This window comes from Mustela putorius, unplaced genomic scaffold, assembly GCF_011764305.1.
Source record: "Mustela putorius furo isolate JIRA1106 unplaced genomic scaffold, ASM1176430v1.1 tig00000585_pilon_pilon_pilon, whole genome shotgun sequence".
NCBI classification, from domain to species: Eukaryota; Metazoa; Chordata; class Mammalia; order Carnivora; family Mustelidae; genus Mustela; species Mustela putorius.
This window is the reverse complement of record NW_025421424.1, coordinates 2,300,236-2,319,831: the sequence shown is the minus strand read 5'-3', so window position 1 is coordinate 2,319,831 and position 19,596 is coordinate 2,300,236. Positions and strand designations below refer to the sequence as shown.

Here is a 19,596-nt window from a genome sequence, read left to right as displayed (position 1 = left end):
AATCTTTTCATATTCATAGTGTTCAGCTCTAAAGAGTACTCTAAATAATTCGCTCCTACAGATAAGGGAAAGCAACTTGGAAATTCTAAAGAATACCAGGTAATAATGTCAGCAATCCAACATCAAGACTTCTTTCCTGGGCAAAATCCCTCACTGGCGTTCAAGTTTCCTTCTTATTCTTTTTTTAAAGATTTTATTTATTTATTTGAGAGCAAGAGTGTGCATGTAAGAGAGCACAAGCGGTGGAGAAGGAGAAGCAGGCTGCCCCTCAGGCAGGGAGCCCAATATGGGCATCTATCCCAGGACCCTGGGATCATGACCCAAGCCAAGGCAGCCACTTAACCAACTGAGCCACCCAGGCGCCCCTGAAGTTTCTTCCTTATAACATTAACTTATACTTGGGTTTCCACATTAAATCATCAAGTTCTCTCAAAAAGGCTTAGTTCTTAGTCACTTAATCAGTTCTTAATTGTTTCCACTTTCAGTTAGATAAATAGATATAAACAGAAATTAGAACCAAATGTCTGCATAAAATCACTTAACCTTCAAAAATAAGTGGAAAATCTGCCTAAGACAACAGCAGATACTTCAAGAGGTTGTAAAATTAAGCAAGAATAATGTCTGAGGCTGAAAAATCTATTCTTGTCCCATGTGCAAAAAGAAATACAAAAAAGGAAAAAAATAGAAACGTAGATGGTTGTCATAAATATAATGTCATCAAAGGTGCCTGCCCAACCCTTTGCATAATTATAGGACATGGCAATAATATAGATTTTTGTCCATGAATAATCTCTGAACTCTTGTAGTGTGTAACTTATATTTTCACTTTTTGGATGGAATAAAGGAGAGTATTTTAATAGCCTTTTCATATAATTATTATTCTTTGATACTATACTGAAACTTAACAAGTTGTAGTTTCTTTTTTCCCCAGCTTTACTGAGATATTTTTGACATACAATACTGTATAAATTTAAAGAATACATTATGAAAAAATAAGGTATACAATGTGATGATTTGATATGTTTATAGTGTAGAAAAATGATTACAATAAGATTAGTGAATACATCCATTACTTGCATAGTACCTATTTTTTTGTAAGTGTGGTAAGAACATTTATATTTTCATAGTTAATTGTGTTCTTTTCCTCTCAAATATGTATTAAGTATTTGCTATATCCTAGGCAATTGCTTTTCCCAGACCTCGGGGTCTGTCAGTAATGCTCTTCTCTCATATCTGCCATAGCATCTTAGTGTGGTGCTGAGGTACTAAGTCATATCTGTGAAAATATTACTCTTGAAATGAGCATAGAAGAACATATGGGGTTAGCACTCTACCCAATGATGTAACACAGAGACCCTAGTAAAAGATGTCCACTTCAGTAAGAGCCTGCCTCTGGTTACCAATCCATGCCCTACTCTAACTGATTTGCCATAGTGTGCATACCTGTCCACTGAGGGGGGCAGCGGCAGTTGTAAGTATTAACCCCATCCACACAAACCCCTCCATTCTGACACTTGTGATTAGGGCAGTCGTCAATATTCCGCTCACAGGTGATCCCTTCGAAACCTGGATAAAGAAGAACAAGAAAAAATAATGAATTCTCATGCTGAAGTAAGTGATCAGCTCTTCTACAGAACATGGTCATCAGAACGGACCTACCTCATTATTTCAGTTCAGTAGCCAGCAGGTGGTCAACCAGGACTCACCATACAAAAAAATTGCCCAATCTTCCATCTTCTCTTGCCTCAAGAGAAGCTAGATAAAGTGACTGATTATGCCAATGACATGCCTTCACAGTCACCTCACAAGTATTTCAAAGTGTTTTTATGAAATAAAATCCCAGTAAAGATAAATGTGTACTTAGATGACTATTCACTGATTCTTTAAAAAAGCAGGGGAGGGGGATAGTAAATTTTCCCCAGCTCCATCCTAGATTAATGGGAAAAACAGATAAAAGATCACCTAATTAAATTTAAACTCATTTACTTTCTTCTTAGGATATTTGCTTGGGAAAACTAGGTGGGGATAGGGAACATAAGAAAAATACTGAGAAGTTTAAATATATGGGTCAAGTTTCAATCTCATTACCTATAAGCTATTAATCACATGGTAAATTACAAACTGAACTAACTTCCTCATCTTTAAAATGAGGCTCAATCCACCTGCCCAACCTGCCTTTCTAGGTTGTTGTAAGTGCCATATCATGAATAAAGTACATCATAAACATAAAAAGCTATCTGAAAATGGGGTGGCATTATTATTAATTAAACTCAACTTACCAACACTTCAAATTCTTCAACTTCCTCTCCACATTTATGGCATTACTTCCTTCCTCTTGATTTTTTTGTTTTTTTGTTTTTACCAACACACTAAACTTCACCCTAACTGCCCAGTCTGTTTCTCTGTAATTTACATATTGAGCTTTTTCCTTTCTTTCTCCTTGGCTACCAAATCCCTTAGCTATTAAGACAGAAGACTACCAACTTTAAAACTGAATGTTCAACCAATCATTCTCCTATTTGAAATATACTATGTCCTCCTCCAAATGTCTCTAAGGTTCTTCTCTCACTCAAAACATTTATTGGGTCTTATACTACGCACTGGGGATTAAACCGTGAATAAAAAAGACAAAATGTCCCTGCTTTGGGGGTAATTACAGCCTGGTGAGAGGGAAAGACAACAATCACACCTTATTTTATTCATTCCTACCACAAGCCACTGTGATGATGTCCTATATCTGCTTTGTTACACTGCAACATGGCTGATTTCTCTGAATAAAGTGGCGGTCATGTAAATGCGTATAAACTAAGTGGCAAATAAAAAAATTTTTTTTTACTGACACCAAAGAAAATCACTTCACAGAAGATGGGGATAACTGAAACCTTGAATAAGGAGAATTTGATTTCTCTAGACATTCAGTATTCAGTCCATTCCAGCAGATAAATCACTAAGTAAGCTTGAGAAAGACTGAAAATTTTTATAGACTCAGATTTTTAAAAATTTATCATATTACTCATATATGTTTAATTTTATGAAAGACTTACAAGTGAACTGAAGCCCACCCATAATTAAGATGAAGTAAGGGCAAATCTACAGATCCACCAAGTAGCAGTGTCTGAACAAAAACTGAGGTCTCTGCTCCTACCTTAGCGTTCTTTATGAAAACATTCCTTAGAAAAGTTAAAGATAAAGTTTTAGAGTGTGAGGGAATAGGGCTCCTGGCCCACCACTGCTGGAACCTATGTGATCTAGTGGTATTCTGGAACTGGTAACTTGATCTCTCTGGTGACTAAGACGAATATGGTTGACTATAGTGTCAGGGAGGTGATAAAGCCCTGGTAGCCAAACTACTAGGAACTGAAACTGTGACCCTAAATTTTTATTAGCCAATGCTACAACTAACTAAATTCACCAACCACAGACAGATTAAGAAAGCAGAAGCATTTCAGCATAACCACAACAATAAGAAATAAAATGTTTTCTTTTTATGACTATTTTCAAGGTAGTTCTTCCCTGTCAAAGGCAAGTAGGTAGTAAGAAAGCAGGTTGCTAAGAGTTAATTCATGATTAAAGCATGGCCTCAGGGGGTCTAGGTTCAACAATCGACCTTCATATGCAATAGGTGAGTGAGGGGCAAGATGCTGAAACTTTCTTTCCTCTCGGGGAATCAACAGGGTCTACCACAAAGGATTGCTATAAAGAATAAATTAGTTAGATATACACAGCCCTTAATTCAGTAAAAGGTGCTGGGACAACTGAACGTCTACAGGCAAAAGAATAAATTGGATCTTTTTCCCGTGTCATAACACAAAAATTACTTAAAATCTAGGAGTTAAAATTATAAGACTCTCATAAGAAAACATAGCAGTCACTCTCTCTGACTTGGGCTAGGCAAAGCTTTCATAAATATGAACAAAAGCACAAGCAACTAAATAAAAATTGGAAAGTTTGGACTTCATCAAAATTAAAAACATTTGGGCTTCAAAAGATACCATCAAGAAAGTGAAAAGACAGCCCACAGGATGAGAGAAAATAATTATGAATCATTTATCTGATAAGAGACTTGTATCCAGGATAGATAATGAACACTTACAGCAATAATAAAAATACAGTATAAATAATGTAATAATAAAAAGGCAAATAACCCATTATAAAATGGGTAAAGGACCTGAATAGACATTTCTCCAAAGTGATATACAAATGGCCATAAACACATGAAAAGATGCTCAACATCACTAGCCATCATGGAAATGCCTATCAAAACTGCAGTGAGATGTCATCTCACACCAACTCAGATGGCCATAATCAAAAAAACAGACAATAAAAAGTGTTGGTGAGGATGTGGAGAAACTGGAACCTTCATATACTGCTGGTTGAAATGTAAAGGAGTACACCCACTTTGGAACAGAGTGGCAATTCCTGAAAAGGTTAAACAGCATTACCATATCACCCAGAAAATCCTCCCTTAAATATAGACCCAAGAGAAATGAAAATATATGTCCACACAAAAGCTTGTTTAAGAATGTTCACAGAGGCATTGTTCATAATCACCAAAAAAGCAGAAGCAGCCCAAAATGTCAATTAACTAGTGAATGGATAAATAAAATGTGGTGAGCACTGAGTATGGGATTGTTGAATCAATGTTTTGCACCTGAAACGAATATAACATTATATGTCAATTATACTTCAATTTTTAAAAAAAGTAGGGAGAAAATGTGATAAATTTACAATGGAATACTTCAAGAGCCACGAAAGGAATGAAGCACTGATACCTCCTATAACATGAATGAACTTTGAAAATATTAGGTGAAAGAAATGTTTCCATTTATATGAAATGTCCAGAACAAGTAAATCTATAGAGACCGTAAGTAGATTAGTAGCTGCCCAGTGCTGGGGGAGAATTAAGGACCAACACAATGTGAATGCTGATAGTATGGGGTTCCTTCTGCAGTGATAAAAATGTTCTAAAGTTGATTGTGGTGATGGTTACACATATCTGTGAATACATTGAAAACCACTGAATTGTACAATTTTTTTTTTTTTTTTTAATTTTTTATTTTTTATAAACATATATTTTTATCCCCAGGGGTACAGGTCTGTGAATCACCAGGTTTACACACTTCACAGCACTCACCAGAATTGTACAATTTTTTTAAGATTTTATTTATTTATTTGACAGGCAGAGATCACAAGTAGGCAGAGAGGCAGGCAGAGAGAGAGAGGGGTAAGCAGGCTCCCCACCGAGCAGAGAGCCCGTTGCGGGGCTCGATCCCAGGACCCCAGGACCATGACCTGAGCTGAAGGCAGAGGTTTAACCCACTGAGCCACCCAGGTGCCCTTGAATCGTATAATTTAAAGAGCAAACTACGTGGTATGTAAATTATATCTCACTAAAGCTATTCTATTGGGGCGAATGCACTTAAAACAGTGCCTGATGCATAAGTGATCTATACATATTAGCTAATACTATATATGAATAGACTTAAACAGCCCTTAGAAAGTATCTACTCTAATCCTTTTATGTCACAGATGAAGAAGTTGAGGGCCATATGGCTGACTTATCTAAGTTTACATGGCTGGTAGGCAGAAGCCAGTACGGAACCAGTTCCAAACAGTATGCTGTCTGGGACCCAGAGTTCCCTTGTAAAAATCTGAAAAACCAACCTAAGGTTAAAAGTTCCCATGTCTGAGAAAATTCAAGCCAAATCAGTTCTCCTCCAGAGTTAAGACAGGATTTATGCTTTAAAAATAGAGATACAGACCTCTTTTTGGAACTAGCTAGCAAATTCTTGTAAGAAAGTCCACCCAAGGAGAGGAGGTGGTGGTAAGGCTTATATGAATAAGCTACAGTGCAATCACTTCTTAAAAATGTATTTTAAGGTTCTGGGGAAAGGGAAAGAGACAAGTCTCCAGACCTGTGGGTGGGATGGGTGTAGCAGATTTACAAAGAGGCTCACGTGACCATACTAAAAGGAGTCAACGGCTTAAAGCCAATTCACATCCTTAAAAGGCCAAAAGGAGAGAAATTAAACTTAGAAGGAACATTTTAAGACTGTGCTGTTAGAAAATCATGGCTCATGTAACTGATAAATGATAACAGTGAGGGTGGGGAGCAGAAAAGAATTTTTTGAGCTTGTCATCCCACACAGAGAACAGCATCTCTCAAGAAAGCATCTGTATCTTTCCACTTTCGGATGCTGGGATGTGTGAGAGTGAAAGGGCTTCTGGAGAGATACAAAGAAGAGAGCAGAAAGAGGAAGATGAGAAGACACAACTAGGATTCTCTCATACCAGGGTAAAAGTCCTCTGGAGGAGCTTTAGTCCACAGGGATGAAAAAGTGAGGAAAAAACCAGGAATATCTGAAACTGGACAAAGGCAAAAAAGAGCTACAAGTCTATTTTCTCCCATAATCCCCTAAAAAGAAATCTGTCACAAAAGCAAACTGGTCTCATACTGGTCCAGTTGGTCTTCTTGGCATACACCTTCCATTCTCCAAATGGGCCCAGATGAGCTTGTTGACCCTCATGACTGGCCCATGTATCCCCGAGCCCCCACCCACCCAGGCTGCTGCCCCTGGACACCTCTCTTGGTATCTCCCTAATGATCTCCACTCTTCTAAATTCATCACTAAAAAAGTAAAAAAACTGAATAAGGTAAATCAAAAGAACTTCGGTATATATATATATTATATATATATTTTTTAATTATTGAATACAATAATTCTCTTTTCTATCACATTCAATTCATTCGTTTGTGAAATATTCACTGGGTCTCAATTTTGTGCCATGCACTAAGTTGGATACTGGCAGGAGGAGTTAAAAGAGAGTGTCTACTAGGAAAGAGGAACAAATAAACAATCAGCTTGATAAGCGCTGAGGTATAAAAGTTACCAAAAGACCTTACGGAGGTCTCCAATCCCCATAAGGATTGGGAGCACTGAAGGCACTTCAGTGAAACAGGTGCCTTTGACACATCATAAAGAATAAGTTCTAGGGCATCTGGGTGGCTTAGTCACTTGAGTATCCAACTCTTGATTTTTGGCTCAGGTCATGATCTCAGGGGCATGGGATGGAGCCCCATGTCAGACTCTGCACTCAGGGTGCAGTCTGCTGGAGATTCTCTCTCTCTCTCTCTCCCCTCACCTCTACCCCTCCCCTACTCACGCTCTCTAAAGAAATAAAATCTTTTTTAAAAAAAGAATAATTTCTATATAAAAAGGCAAGGTGGGCAGGGTAAGGTGATAGAAAGCTAAGGAGATACCATGGTTGAAACTCCTACTGAAAGGATAGGAGAATAGGAAAGATGTCCAGGAACATCAACTAAAACTGGAACTAAAATAATGTACCCTGGAAAGTGGTATGATCATTTCTGCATCGCTCCAGAGAAACCTGCAAAAGTATGATTAATATAATACCCAAGAAAAAAAAAGTAATACCCAAGAGAAAGCTGCATGCCCTTGCGTATGAGAATGCAAGAGGGGATTACTTCTAACAGTTTTTAAGCTCAGACACAAAAGCCACAAAATGGGCTTAAGCTTTATTTTAATGATATAGGGCTATCACATATACTCAGCCTGTAAAATACAGAGGTGGTTCACAAAGAATAAACCTCTGTTGTTTGGAGAGGATAGATCAGACAGCTTTTTATATAATTTTTAAAAAAATAATAGAGGAACACAGAGGTGTAGGAGAGAAAGAAACGTAAAGCACACTGAGGATTCGCCAATCAAACTGTGAACTCACAAGGCACAGCCAATAGATACAAACAATCCACTGTTCTCTGATTACCTGGGCTACTTTTTAAAGTATCCATATATAAAAAACCAGCCTAACTCATTCGATCCCCATTATTTGGCCCTAATGCAAAAATACTGGAAATCAATGATTCAATAATTTATTTTCTATGTTGCTCTTATGTTAAAATTATTCTCTTCAGTGCTTCTGCTAAAGACTTATTTAACGGCAACCCACAAAGGAGCTGGATTATTAACAGCTGATCATCCAAGGAGAAGATGAAATATGATTCCTTGGTCTGATTCTATTGCTTCCCTCTTGAATATTTTCCTTTCTTCTTCCCTCTGTGGAGAAACACTTCTTTCTCTGTTACACAAGATTGGCCATTTTCTTCCGTTTTAATTCCCTTTCCCTCAGTCTTACAGTAATATTCAAATACTCAACCATAAGAAGTAGGAAATCTTGCCATTTGTGACAACATGGATGGACCTAGAAGGTATTATATGCTAAATGAAATAAGTCAGACAGAGAAGGACAAATACCATATCATTTCACTTATATGTGGAATCTAAAAAACAAAACAGACTCTTAAATATAGAGAACAAACTGGTGGTTGCCAGAAAGGAGGTGGAGGTGGGAAGGTGGACAAAAGAGGTAAGAGGGATAAAGAGAGACAAACTTCCAGTAATAAAATAAATACATCACGGAGGTGAAAAGTACAATAGAGGGAATATAGTCTAATACTGTAATAGTGTTGTCATAGGGACAGTGACTACACTTAGTGTGGTGAGAACTGTGTAATGTATAAAACTGTCAAATCACTACGTTGTATACTTGAAACTAATATAACATTGTATGTCAACTATACTTCAACAATAAAAATTTAAAAATCAACTCACAGTAACTATAGTGTCCTTTGCAGGAAAAGAACTATAACTTGACCATTTGAATATAGTCACTAACTTATGTGCAGTTCACTGACTTTCAGAGTTGAAAAGGACTCTGAAATTCTTATCCAGTACCAGAGTACACAAGAACTAAAGAAGAAAGCATACTAAGTCTAGGATGTATGATACCAGGAAGAAAATGAAAAGAACAAAATTACATTCTCAATACTATGATATTATACTAAACTCACTTAGCTGATAAATATTTGTGTGCCTATTATGAACTTGGCACTGTTTTGGGGTGCTTGGGATACATCACTAAACAAAAACAAAGATTCTGGCTTCCACTCCGAAGAGGGGAAGAGGCGGCAGAATTTGGAAAAGACAGACAATAAACAATAGACATAATGAAGTAAATTATATAGTGCAAATTATATACTAAGCAGATGATAAGTGTTACAGAAAAAGAAAAGAAAAAGTCGACCAGGGCCAATAATTAGGGGGGGAGGGAGCTGGTTACTGTTTGAAATAGGGTGATTAGGGTAGGCCTCAATTAAAAGTGCAACGACTTGAAATGTGGCAGGAAGCACACATGGGAGTTGCTTAATAACCTAACATGCCTTTTTCCCTCCTGGTGACTTGGTTTCTCCATTTTTAGAACTGAAACAATGATTCCCTTCAAATAAGGGTGTTATTTACATTGAGATAGTGATTATTATTTTAAGTGATATTATAGTCTCTTGAATAGTGCAGAGCACAATGGAAGGAGGGGCAAGGAGAATGGTATTGCATTAAGAAAAGGACTTTCTCAGAAAAAATCATCTCGAGGCACTATTTCCTTACATGGAAATAAAGTTAAACTTTCCAAACTCCACCTGGGACATAAAAACAATGAGCATAAAATCTTGCAAACTGTGTAAATACATCCTGCATCATCTATTGTTTTGAATTCTTTTTAAATTTCTTTTTATACATTGTCTAGGCTGATGTCATCTGTTTGAGATCATGAAACCCCAAAAGAAAAGAACTAGTCTACTTAACTATCCTAAAATGTCTGTATGGTGCCATACATAGGTTAATATATAACAAAGAGTATTTGATCATAATTAGAAGTATCTCCTACTTTTTTTTTTTTTTAAGATTTTGTTTATTTGAGAGAGATCACAAGTAGGCAGAGAGGCAAGCAGAGAGAGAGGAGGAAGCAAGCTCCCCACCAAGCAGAGAGCCCGATGCGGAGTCTCGATCCCAGGACCCTGGGATCATGACCCGAGCCGAAGGCAGAGGCTTCAACCCACTGAGCCACCCAGGCGCCCCTTTTTTTAATCCAAACATCTCAAAGCATTTAACAAAAAAGTGCCACACATTTTCAAAGCACCTTCAGGGATAGACAAACAGTGTAGTGTGATGCAGTAAGATGTAGAGGCTTTAGAAATAACCTGTCTGGTTTTCAGACCTCAGCCTAACCACATGTTAGCTGTGCAACTTTGGGTAAATCTCTTAACATCTCCAAACCTGAGCTATTTCACCTGGAAAAACTAGAAAAATAATACCTATCCCCAAGGTTTTTGTATAATTGAGCTAAAGGAAGCAGAAGTACCTGGCACGGTGCCTAATTCATAAAAGGCATTGAATAAATGTTAGTTTTCTCTTTGCCAAATCTTCTCTCCGCCTCTGCATCCCCATCCCGAACCCCAACACACACACACACACACACACACACACCCCATCAGTGAGTAAACAAATGTCTTGCTTTCAATTACAAGCAGAGTGTAAGAGACAGCCAAGATCTCCTTATTCCATCCCACAAGCACTGGCAGCCTCTCAGCTGTGGAATCCCTGGTTATTTCCTTTCTCAAGGAGGAGATACTATTCTGGTTTGACAGATCCTTTCCTGGACACACTCTAAGAATTCCCTAAGGTTCTTATCATGGCTAATGGGTAACAATGCAGACTATGGGAGTGAACAATCACTCTCTCTTAGCTAAAAACTTCCTTTATTGACTTCTCTGACTTCCCGTCAGTATTTCTCTGCCAAATCAACCTCTTGTTCTAGGCAACTATTAAAAAATTTTTCTTGAAACTGAAAAAACACATTTAGCTTTCAACAATAAATCATGCTAACCTCAATTATCAGCCACTTAGACTATTAGATCATTAGAGTATCAGAATATATGTAAAATTAAATTGTATTTCTGGCTCCTTCTTTAAACTTTGGAATATGGCCAACAAACTTGGGAGTGAAGAAAGATACCTTTTAGTTATATCTTCTACAAGATAATGTGGATGACAGTAATATTCTGTCAATAAAATTTATTTAGTGTCTAGAATGATTTATTACCTACTCTTCATTGAAAGAGAAACTGAAAGCAATATAATTAATAGCTTGTTTTTGTGGCTTATAGTTAAAGGGTAAAAAGTTTTTTTATTATGTGGCAGCATCTTGTATCACTCCTTTCTAAGCACATAGCACAGTGCCCAGAAAACAAGTGGCAGTCAATAAATTTTTACTGAATGAAATGAATTAATTACCATTTGGTTTTATACCAAGGACCAACATATGACCTTTAATCCCCAAAAGATAAAACACACAATCCCATTATATGTGAACCACATCCACAAGACCAGAATCTAAGATCCCCATTTTGAAGAGTAGCTGGAACAACTTCTTTTTGAGGCAATTCTGCTTACTTAGCACTTTATTCCCCCCTACAGTTTTCCTTCTTTTGTTTTTGGACTAAGGATATTTGTATAAAAACAGACTCTTTGTTGCTTAGTAATTCATCTGCTCCAGCTGCTTATGTTCTGTTCCCAATCAAAATTCTCAGTTTTCAGCCTCCTCCTCATTTTTTACAAGGGGTTAGAGAATTGGCCAGATTTGCTCCTTTCTCCATCTCTATGGAACCCTGGGACCCAAGCTCCCATACGTTGCTCTTTTCTTGGCTTCTGTTTTGTAATTATGTCTGGCTGTGCCATACCTTATCTATCAGCACGCATCAAAAAGTGCCCACTGGGTAACACAGCACTACCTGTTTCAAAATTCTCTGGCTTCAAGTCAGAGCAAGGTTACCCAAAGTCTCAGAGGGTACACGGAGAGGGCCAGGAGCCCAGGGAACATTACAAAAGGTGGGCGGGTACATTTAGATAGGTAGGAAAATAATCTATTATTCCTTCAGAGGAGAAAGCATAAAGGAAAGTTGATCACCTAGTATTACTGTCAATTCAGTGTAAAGCACTTTACTAATCACACATATTTTTCAACATCTAATTCTCATTGTGTTCCCTTCCATTCCATAGACCTATCTTTCTCAGAGCTGTTTCTCTTATTTCTTGCTATTCTTCCAAAAAAGACAATAAACAATTTCCTAGCCACTCATCATCATAAACTCTGACATGTTAAATTACCCCCTACTCAGTTTATGGACCCTATTAGCCCATAAAACACTTCCCTCACCAGCAACCCACCTCACAGAAAATTCTTATTTCCCCTTTTCCCTGCTGCAAAGAATATTTCCTGAAGGAGCAACTGAGCCACACTCACCACCCTCCTCCTGCGTTGAAGGTGTATCCCCCAACCCCAGGACACTAGGGGCTCTTCTTACCTGGAAGGCAGTTGCATTCAAACGTGAAGTCACCTGTCTGCCGGCAGGTGCCACCATTGACACAGGGGGAGGGTGCACAGGGCACATATGGGCTGTCACAGTGCTGGCCTGTGAAGCCCTGAGGGCATTGGCACTGATAGGAACCCGGCAGGTTGAGGCAGGTGCCACCATGCTGGCACTGTCCTGGAACATCACACTCATTGACATCAGTCTCACACTTGTGTCCTGTGAAGCCTGTGAGGCATTTGCAGGAGAACTGGTTGGCCACAGTGGTACAGGTACTTCCATTTGCACAGGGATGAGATAGGCAGGCATCAGTCCACTGGCACAGCTTACCTAAAGAAGGAGAGAAGAACTCAGTGCTGCCCACTGAAGTGAGAGCCAGCCCCATCCTCAACAACCCGTATCTCCCACCCAACTAATGTTACTTACTGTGTGGAGTATCCCTAAGCAATTTTGAACTTCACAGGAAGCTCAAATCAGAGCCTCCTCAAGATCATCTAATATAGGCACTCCCTAGGGCCCTCAGCCAAATACAAAGACCCAGTGGAACACATGGAGGGGACTGTAGGCTAGTCATATAAAACCGATCCTTGGAGAATTCCATCTGTCCCTTTGGGGACAAAGAAGGGTCTGGATCTGCCTACTGTCTCACACCTTGTCTTTGCAAAAACTGCTCCTCTGTTTGGAATGCCATCTTCCTTTTTGTTTACCTAGTGAACTCCCACTCGACAATTCTACTCATAAGTTACCTTATTGCCCTTCTCAGCTCCCTAAATCACTCTCTGTCTCACACACACATCTGCACATACATAAGCAGACCCCAAATTTTCTGTTTCCATTTATTATATCACCCACCATGCAGGCAGGGGCAGGATCCCTGTAGTAGACTCTCAAAGCATGTCTTTTGAATGAATAAAATGCATTGATCTTTTCCACAATATATAGTTACTAAACAGACCTCTTATATGATAGAAACAAGTCAATGCTATTTTTATTTCCTTTAAACACAATCCACACACATATTCTAGGGAACATTTCATTAATTGTGATCTTGCTATAAATATTGCTTAATGTCTTTGATGAGGATGAAGAATCTCTGGCTACTTATCTATGAAAAAAACTAGAAGCTGTCATGAGAATAAAGGTCTAGAAAGGTAAGTCTTGCAGACTCTCAGGCAGGAAAATACAAGAGGAAGTCAGAAGACTGATGTGCTGGATCTTATGGCATGTCTTTGAGGTAGAAAAAGAAAAAAAAAATTCCCACGCTATTAGTAAATCTGGTATTCATATGGATTTTTGTTTTCATCAGCTTAAGCTTTTTGTTTTTAGCTAGAGATTATGAGAACTTCCTGAACTTGTTAGTATTCCAACTGGCTGTCTAGGTAAACACCCAAATATATGAAGCTCATAGAAAAACAAATGAAAGCCATGACAACTTTTCTAAAAGAAAGAAGGAGGTGACACATGAGCACACAGACATGCTCTCTACCAAGGAATGTCACATCAAAGGCGAAAGGTATAATAAAAATTTGGGCATAGCAGGGGCACCTGGGTGGCTCAGTCAGTTAAGCATCTGCCTGCAGCTCAGGTCATGATCCCAGGGCCCTGGGATGCAGCCTCACATCAGATTCCCTGCTCAGTGGGGAGTCTGCTCTAGCCTCTGCACCTCCCCCCACTTGTGTGTATTCTCTCTCTCTCAAATAAATAAATAAAATCTTAAAAAAAAAAAAAAAAACTGGGCACAGCATATGTATTTTAGGATGCTAAGCAGAGAGAAAAAGAAGGAACTAAAATTCTTCTTCGTATTTTTTCTTCATTCCTCTGAGAGGAACTTACCTACAGTGGAGAAGAGATAAAAATGGTTCCTTCTGAAAACCCTGTGTACAGAGTATTTCCCTACAACTGAAACAGAAAGGTCTTGAACCTTTGTTACATACAGGCACTAACTTCCCAACTCTGTTTCTTCAGCTATGATTGAAGGTCTGACTAGGCAGAGTCTAAGCGCTACCACAAAACCAAAAGGGTAAACTTAACTGTTGTAATTCCCAAACACAGAGAAAAGTGGCAGATGTATGAAAATAATCAGAGCCCTGCAGAACACCAAGAAGAGATCCTTTTCATGGCAAAGGAAGAAGTTTTAATATGGGGATCATTTCAGAGTAACATTTTAATTAATAAGAAGAAGAACCAAGATGCCCTTCAATGGATGAATGGATAAGGAAGATGTGGTCCATATACACTATGGAGTATTACGCCTCCATCAGAAAGGACGAATACCTAACTTTTGTAGCAACATGGACAGGACTGGAAGAGATGATGCTGAGTGAAATAAGTCAAACAGAGAGAGTCAATTATCATATGGTTTCACTTATTTGTGGAGCATAACAAAAAGCATGGAGGACATGGGGAGTTAGAGAGAAGGGGGTTGGGGTAAATTGAAAGGGGAGGTGAATCATGAGAGACTATGGACTCTGAAAAACAATCTGAGGGGTTTGAAGTGGCGGGGGGGTGGGAGGTCGGGGTACCAGGTGGTGGGTATTATAGAGGGCATGGATTGCATGGAGCACTGGGTGTGGTGAAAAAATGATGATACTGTTATGCTGAAAATAAATAAATAAATAAATAAAAAGAAGATATTACTGCCATTTCAGCTAGTCAGGATTAAAATGGTTTAAATGACTAGGCCTTCCCTTCTTTTGGGGAGCAAAACAATTTAAAACTAACAATGAGGAAAAAATTATTCTTTTAACCACCAAATCTCTTCAATGAATCACAACAATAATTCTGTCATAGTCATGATGAAGATAATGGGCCATTCTAACTATCCTCTACCTCTACCAACCCCTTTTAATGAAAAATCAGTAAAACAAGTATTCCAAACTAACCAATCCAGTTTAGTTTACTGAGTATGTTTTTAATTTTTGCTAATCATATTTACAGAAATGCTGGTGTAGCAGGGGACAAAATAGTGAATGGTTCTGTTTTCCTCATCTAACTTAATAAACATCTATGGTTCATTTTGAATAAAGCTCAAACCCACCTCTGAAGAACTCATAATCTAGTCAGACGAGAGACATATAAAAAAAGTATTACAATAAAATGTGACATATAAGATAAAAGAACATAAAGACTACCTGCCTAAAGGAATCACAAAAAAGTCACTAAAACAGAATTTTAAATAACATTGGGCAATCACCAATTATAGAAAAGGACATTCCAGGCAAAGGGGTGTGCAATAGCATGGCAGCAACAGGAAGTATGACATTTTCAGGAAATGATGAGAATGTTGTTGGTGTGACTAGAGCTAGATGCTTGTGGGAAGTGAGGCTATAAAAAGATGTAAGGCTGAGACCATGAAGGGCTATGAAAGCCATGTAAAAGAGTTTGCAGTTGACTCTGCAGATGATAAAAATCATTGGGCATTTAAGTAGGTGAGTTTGTGAGAAGACTGGCTTTTATGATCAAAGATGTGGCAATGGGACAGGTGAGCAAGACAGGGAGAAAGTAAAGGCAAGGAAACCAGTTAGCGAACAACTGCAGGAACCCAGATGGGGGCTGAGCTGTCACCAACATAGACAAGATGGACCTCAACTGAGAGCAGGAGAGGAAAGAGAGAAGAGTAGACAGGTGAGAGCTGCTTCAGGGGCTAGATTAGGCGCCTGAGTCTAAGAGTAAGGGAGAGGAGGGGTCTAGTTTGAAATACTTGGACTAAACGTCACCACCACCCATTTATATCAACATGCTGAGTGTGAGGCACCGCTGCCAAGTTTCTAAGTATAATATGCAGCAGATAGTTAGAAATATGAGCCTGAATGTCAGGGTAGGGGTGGAGTGAAAAGGATGACTGTTAAGAGTCACTAGCTGGGGCGCCTGGGTGGCTCAGTGGGTTAAGCCGCTGCCTTCGGCTCAGGTCATGATCTCAGGGTCCTGGGATCGAGTCCCGCATCAGGCTCTCTGCTCAGCAGGGAGCCTGCTTCCTCCTCTCTCTCTCTGCCTGCCTCTCTGCCTACTTGTGATCTCTCTCTGTCAAATAAATAAATAAAATCTTAAAAAAAAAAAAAAAAAGTCACCAGCAACTGATGAAGATAATGACGGCAGAACCCACTGGAGATAGTGAGTTGGGGGAGCTGTGATATGCCTCAAAAGTGGGCTCAAAATAGAGTTCCAAGGAACACAAAAATTTAACGGATGAGGGCAAGGCAATGCAGAAACAAAAGGAATAGTCAGAGTACGGAAAACTGGGAAAATCAGTGCTCTGAATGTCTAGGGAGAGATTTCAAGAAGCAAGTAATCAATAGCACAAATAGCTTTTCTTCTAGTGATGGTGAAGTAAAGTTCTGATCCCCAAACTTGACATACATACTTTAGGAAGTCAAATACTTCTGCCTTTCTCTTTCTCTCCTCTTAGAACTCTCAAAAGGAAGTTAAAGATAGTTGTCTTGAACACTCTAGTTCCTTATCATAATGTTAAACGCATACCAGAGTTAGAGGATCCTTAAGAGCAGCAAGTCAAGATCTTAGAGATGCTAAAGAAGGGTATCTGCTGAGAGTAGAAAAATGTGGCCCTGAGTCACATTTGTTATTACCTGTAAAACCAACTTGGCAGGTGCACTCATAGTCATCCCGGCTACGCACGTGGCAGGTGCCTCCATTCAGACAAGGGTGAGAAACGAAGCAGGGGTGTGTGGTCGAGTACTGGCAATCATCGCCTGTGAACCCCAAGGCACATCGGCACGTGGCTTTCCCCAACATGGCCTGGGCCACACATGTCCCACCATTCTGGCAGCGGTTCTTCTCACAGGGGTCTCGATGTTGACAATATTCTCCCAAGAAACCCTCCGGACATCTGTATGGAAAAGAGAGGAGTCCATGAAAACATATGACTTCTTGTTAAGTCCAAAAACTTACAAGATAATGCAGTGCATTCAAGAAAACACTAGATTGTGAACTGAGAGACCTAAAGGTACAACCTATAAAACTGCCTTGGTCTAGAAGTGCTTAGAGAACTTAACATCCGTGTGTCCTTTCGAGTCTTGGTAGGTGACAGAATACCAGGGGGTGACCCAGCATGGTCTGCCGTGGCCAGTCAGCACGATTCTTATCAAAGACAAAATGCAACCACAGCTTTGCTCCTGTAGGTACAGGCTGGTATGATATACCAGCACTTGTTTGTGCAGCGTTGTTGGTACTTGTTTAAATTCATTACCGTTCTCATTTTGACTAAGCCATTTGACAGGATTAGGACATTCATGTGATAATACATGGGCCCACTCCCTTATCCTCTCTAATTTAGAGTAGATAAAATATCATGTGCTTTCTCTCAATGAGGTACTGAGAAATAATAAGTCCTTTTCTTGTTCCTATTAAGACATCAACTGGCCTGCATCTAGATTTCTGGGTTATGTTCAGGGGTTACATTTCTCTATGATGGAGAAAGAAAAAAGGAGGTCAGGAAAGGGGAAGGGTGGAAAGGGGCTTTTTAAAAAGCCTGTATCTGTTAAAATATAAATAGCAGGCAGTTTTAACCAAATAAAAAAGCACAAAATATAATGATAATAACACAAAAATATCTAAGGTACCATATAAATGCCAAAGTGAAGAAGAGTAAACAATTCAAGAATAACATTCTGTAACATTCTCCACATGGTGTGTTAAGGAATCTTTTTTTTATTGTATTTTAAAGACTTTATTTATTTATTTGACGGAGAGAGACACAGCAAGAGAGGAAACACAAGCAGGAGGAGTGGGAGAGGAAGAGGCAGGCTTCCCCCAAGCAGGGAGCCCAATATGGGGCTCAGTCCTGGGACCATGACCTGAACCCAAGGCAGAGGCCCAATCCACTGAGCCACCCAGGCACCCTGAGGAATCTTTTTATATGCCACCCATTGATTCATAAGATATGCAACCATCCCAAATTGTGTGTAGTATTTACAACAATCCTACACTCTCTAAACAACATTAAAAAGGCATGGATAGCCTAATATAGAGGTTATTTAAATGAGACCTCTAAGAAGCATTCAAAAGTAACACAAAGACTTTGATTCTAACTATAAATTTTGCCATCTGGCTGTCGCCTCAGATATTTGGTTAAACTTATCTCTCCATTTTACTTTTTTGGAGGATAGAAAACTAGGTCTACAAGGCAGCTCCATCATTACCTCAAAGTCGACACACTTAAACCAAGAGAACCACCTCCCTCAAAACCAGCTCCCATCACAGCTGCCTAAGTGTAGACTCTATGTCCTGATTCTCCCTATCACCCAGACTTGAAGCACCAGGGTTGTGTATTCCTCCTGCCTGTCTATGCCCAATCATATCCAAGACATTTCATTAGGCATTGGTTGGTGAGGTGAAATCTTCAGAGGTCCCAGGCATTGAGAAAAGGAGGAGGACCAGATATTAAGGAACTAAGAGAGAACATGCCCAGAACTGTGTAGTAGTTAACATGGCTGGAGGAGGAAACGTAGCTGGTAGGTAGCTTCAGTGCTAGTGATGTAACTCGTGACAGCCCACTCTCCTCCTCCTAGATCTGAATACAGGAAGCAGAGCCAGGAACCTCTAGAGTTCTGAGCATCTTTATGAGCACGTAAAGCTAGAAATGGAGAGGCAGTGAGGAGAGGGTGAAGCATAAAAACAAAAGACTGGCTGAAGTTTCTGCGAGGAGTCTGCACCTCATATGGTCAGAAGACCTGTTTGGAGTTAAGTCCTGGTGCTGTGATCTTGGATGTGTTGCTTAGCTTCACTGTTAGTTCTCTCACATTTTAAAGATTTTATTTATTTATGTATTTGACAGACAGATCACAAGTAGGCAGAGAGGCAGGCAGAGAGAAAGGGGGAAGCAGGCTCCCTGCTGGGCAGAGAGCCTGATGTGGGGCTCGATCCCAAGATCCTGGGATCATGACCTGAGCCAGAGGCAGAGGTTTTAACCCACTGAGCCACTCAGGCACCCCAGTTCTCTCACATTTTAAATAGTTAATAAAGCTACATACATTGTTATAAGAACTGGACAAAATCAAGTATGTGAAGAGCCTTATGTTAAAACGTTTTGCAAATGAAAAATGGTTTTTCTCTTTTTGTACTTATTGAGAAAAATATGATGCTTTATTCAAATCACAGCTTGATCTGCTTATAGGTTATTTTCTGATTTTTTTAAAGTAGAAGAACTGCCAATGTAGCATAGCTAAAATTATCCCTGAGCTATATTACTAAAAGCATTTGTAACTTATTTAAGAAGTCTGTTATGGATGATGTTTTAAAAAAAAATGCAACACAATTCTCATTCACAGTGGCAGTCCTATGGGCGTTAAGCCTGGCTGACAACTCTTGATTCATCCATACGGAAATTATTCACCTATAAATAGGCAAACTTTTAA

The 19,596-nt window shown here is 39.2% G+C and overlaps 1 protein-coding gene across 7 annotated transcripts in view; it reads right to left on the bottom strand.

Annotated features, from left to right (window-relative positions):
• NOTCH2 (notch receptor 2) overlaps positions 1-19,596 on the bottom strand; it is a 199,007-nt gene that overhangs the window by 75,726 nt on the left and 103,685 nt on the right. For all 7 annotated transcript variants that reach the window (XM_045081842.1, XM_045081844.1, XM_045081847.1 and 4 more), the window contains 3 exons: positions 16,810-17,069; positions 12,221-12,556; positions 1,444-1,566 (listed from right to left, as the gene is read on the bottom strand). In XM_045081842.1, the coding sequence (XP_044937777.1) occupies positions 1,444-1,566; positions 12,221-12,556; positions 16,810-17,069 (719 nt within the window). The remainder of the gene's footprint in view (positions 1-1,443; positions 1,567-12,220; positions 12,557-16,809; positions 17,070-19,596) is intronic.